A 3,613-nucleotide genomic window follows, 5' to 3' on the forward strand; every position below is an offset into this window, starting at 1 on the left:
TTTTATAAACCTAATATCTTTTTATCCTGCCCGACTTTTCTTCCAACACTGTGTCATCTTCTCCGCCAACGGCTCTTTCCCATTTTCTCTCCCCCGGTGCAGAAATTCACCCAAAACCCTCTATTAATAAAAATCTCAAAACCCTCTATTAATAGTATTATATGTTTTTTTTATAATTTTATTAATAAAAAGATCTTATAATACCAAACACATCAATACCTTTAAGTTGATTGTAGTAAATTCACTCAAACACTTTAACAATTTATTTTTAAAATAAAACCTAACAACTTATAAGCTCCTAAAACAATTTATAAATTATACGAGTTTATAAACTATTTTTAATAAATTTAGTCAAACACCCTCTTAATTTAAATCTAATTCAATAGGTTCCTTCCACTCTCGTCATGCCCAAAAATTTGACTAATAGGGTTATAAATTAAGAGTTTTGAGGCATGATTGAAACTCAAGACATCAACACTAGTTTGTTAAATTTTGTGGATACATTACCCATGGGGCCGAACCGAGGACTCAATCCACTTGTAGCCTATGCAGTGATTTAACGATACATAACCTTGCTGCAGACTTGGTTTGCGCAGCTCTATATTTGATCAATCAACACCGATTAGCATCACACATCATTTTGCTAACGAGCAAATGATTTTAAGGGACGCTGAAAAGCTTAGCGTATGTTTCTTTTAGTAGATGAAAACAATACTAAGATTGAAAAGTAATAAACAAAAGTAAAAATTAACACTTTCTGAAGGTTATAAATCATACAGAACCAAGTATTCATTAATTCATAATCAAGCAACCAACATATTACTACTATATTTAAAATTTAAAATAAATATCCCACTTTATTAAATTTAAATAATCATTTTTTACTATATACTATATCAAATATTTTAAAATTTCCACATCTTTAAATTTTTATTATTTTTTTCTCTTTCTTCTATTTTTTATTATTATATTTATGAAATAAATAGAAGGAGAGAGATTAAATAAAAGAAGAAAAATTTAAAAAATATATTATTTTATTTTTAGAATAGAGATTTCAATCCCTAAATTTAAAAAATCATTAATCATCCAATTCAAATTTAAAGAATGAATAGGATAACTGATACAAAAGATTTTAAATTAATCTATCCAAAATTTAGGATAAAATTTTTAAATAGAATAACTAATGTGAATGCTCTAATACACTTGGCAGTAATTAATGAGATATTGCTACACTAGAATTTCCCATTTTAATGGAAAAGCCAACGAAAAGATGACTTACATACAAAGACCAACATCATTCCTCTAATTATGAAGTAACTGACCAGATCAATATCCCAACTAGTATTTACTGATATATAGATGCATGTCCTCACAAGCTGTTACAATTCAAATACCAAGTGAAATCAGGTGCCCAAATATCCAAGCACAATTGTGACAGATAATAGACAATCAATGGGTATAGATAATCATTTTCCCTCCAAATGATCAGCAGGGGCAGGACCATATTGATAATACCCAAGGAATTTAATCTCAAATGAACTCGGAAAACCGATGCTAGAGTACTAAAGTAACATTTCAAGATGTGACGTTTAGCTTGGGAGTTGTACCTCCAACTCCCAAAGTGAGCTGAATATCATCAGGTCCAACATCATGAATCCTCTCTCCCTCCCATGGCTTTACCCATCTGTTTTCAAATTCAAACTCCATGCTTCGGCCCTTCTCTGGCACCCCTAATGATGTGCCTATTGCAGTCCCCTTTGCCGCAACAAAGGTCTTAACAAGGTTGAAAGTGGGCGACCCAGGGGCCGCCATATGGGAACCAGCCCCCTCCTGGCCAGAGTCGACGGTTGAAGCATCAGACTCGTCACATTCAGGTATTGTCATGGGCTGCCCTTGTTGGTGGCCTCTGATAGGGCTAGAAGGAGCTGAAATAGCATAAAGAGAGTAGCAGAATGTGTTATCTAGATTCCTGAGCTTAGGAGGATGAGAAGCTGAAGGTGAAGATGGTGGCGGGGTCACTGGGGCACTATTAGAGATGCGAAGTGGAGGAAGGCTTGTAAGGTTCTGCAGAAAAGGAAGTAGAGAAGAGGGGTTGACACTGGGGTTGTGGACGTTATCGTTGCGGCTAGGGCTCGGGAAAGATGATGTCAAGGGGCTTGTATGGTACGAAGGGACAGGACTAGGGAAAGATGACAAGATTGGGCTCAACAGCGGGGAGGAGCAAGGACTTATGCCTGAAGATGCACCGGCAAATTCTGGAGGCGGTGTTGGTGGCTTGCATCCCTGCTAATGTTGTAACCCATCACGAATCAATATTATACATTGCAAGCTAAAAAGAAGTTAAGATTTGGTTAAAGAAAACGTTATTGTTCAGATGCTCTTCAATTTTCAATTAAAATCAAGTTTGATCTAGAGAAGTAATTACTATATCAACTATCGATTTGACTGTCCCTTCCATTTATTGCAGGCCTGTGCAAGGACTAAACCATATTCTTCTCTGTTTCTCTCGCTAAAATAAAAAGGACTCGTAGATCAGTGAATGCAAAACCCAAAATCAAGGGGAAAAAGTAAGACAGTGGCAACAGAAGTTCAGCAATGGATGTAGAGAAAACAAACATTATAAGGGATGGCTAGCATCCAGATCCATATGAGATAAAATCTTTCAAAAAACAAAAAAACGACGACGACATATAACCTTAGTTAAGGATCGATAAGACGCACTAAAGTATCTACTCAAACTCAAGAAGCGTATGATTAATTGGAATAAAAGATCATAGCTTGAAGAATAAGAAAACATCACATACCAAGCAGTGAAAATAAGAGAGGGGGAAATTATTGGCTGAAACTAGCTAGGAATAATCCATGAAAACGAAGAAAATGATTAAAAGGGCAAGAAACACAGATCTACTTGATTGAGCTTGAGATCTGCTATAACAACAACATCTCGGTCAACAACCATCCAGTCGCAGCAAATATAGCAGCTATCCATATTTTATTAAACAATCAAGCGATACTATGAGAATAATACTAATAATGACAGAGAGAAGAACAAAGATGATACCTTCCGGTAGGTGGTGCCGTCCTCCTCGACGATCCACCCCGCCTCGCGGCACAAGGCCTTGAGTACCTCGTTGTTGTCGCAGTGCTTGGGAAGCTTGTAGTTCCCCATCGACCGCAACCCAGAGAAGATCTTGGCAGCCATCGCCCGCCGCCGCCGCTCCCGCCGCTTGTTGTTCTCCCTCTCCTTCAGGGTCGGCTGCCGCCCCTCTCCAGCCGTCATCCCTCCGGCTCCGGTGCTCAGATCCACCCTAGAAAAGAGTCAGAAAAGGCAGATCAGGGAAGCCTCCCGCTCTACCTCATCTCATCGCCTAGTTTCATGGTATGCAACTAATAAAAACAAAAATCATCTCGATCCAAACAAAATTAAAATATAATAATAATAATATTACGGTCAACGGTCAGGGGTAATAAGACCCCGCACGTGCTTGGGTCGCCGTCACGCGTGAGTAAATGGGATAAGGCGATAAGCATCCCTCGCATCACGTCGCCATCCGTCCGCTCTGGAATGCACGTGCGGTTGTTTCTCCGAGGGGGTGCCTGGCAATGGCGGGGG

General features: G+C 38.5%; 1 protein-coding gene across 2 annotated transcripts; it reads right to left on the reverse strand.

The window, feature by feature from the left end:
* Window positions 1–1,494: 1,494 nt before the first annotated feature.
* On the reverse strand, window positions 1,495–3,392 carry LOC121980512 (protein BZR1 homolog 1-like). 2 transcript variants are annotated; one of them, XM_042532581.1, is made up of 2 exons: window positions 3,062–3,392; window positions 1,495–2,286 (listed from the first exon to the last, which is right to left on the reverse strand). In XM_042532581.1, the coding sequence occupies exons 1-2, from the start codon at window positions 3,278–3,280 to the stop codon at window positions 1,576–1,578; spliced, it is 930 nt and encodes a 309-aa protein (XP_042388515.1). In that variant the 5' UTR covers window positions 3,281–3,392; the 3' UTR covers window positions 1,495–1,575. The 2 variants fall into 2 exon arrangements, with proteins under 2 accessions (XP_042388515.1, XP_042388516.1); XM_042532582.1 differs by having other exon boundaries at window positions 1,495–2,283; window positions 3,062–3,389.
* Window positions 3,393–3,613: the final 221 nt, after the last annotated feature.

This window comes from Zingiber officinale, chromosome 5A (assembly GCF_018446385.1).
Source record: "Zingiber officinale cultivar Zhangliang chromosome 5A, Zo_v1.1, whole genome shotgun sequence".
In the NCBI taxonomy this organism is placed as follows: domain Eukaryota; kingdom Viridiplantae; phylum Streptophyta; class Magnoliopsida; order Zingiberales; family Zingiberaceae; genus Zingiber; species Zingiber officinale.

What these genes read in the sequence shown, in the direction of transcription:
- LOC121980512 (XM_042532581.1), bottom strand. Translation starts at nt 3,280, where the DNA reads ATGACGGCTGGAGAGGGGCGGCAGCCGACCCTGAAGGAGAGGGAGAAC. An exon ending in ACGGCACCACCTACCGGAAG is followed by an intron (nt 2,287 to 3,061) that starts GTATCATCTTTG and finishes TTACAACATTAG; the next exon opens with CAGGGATGCAAGCCACCAAC.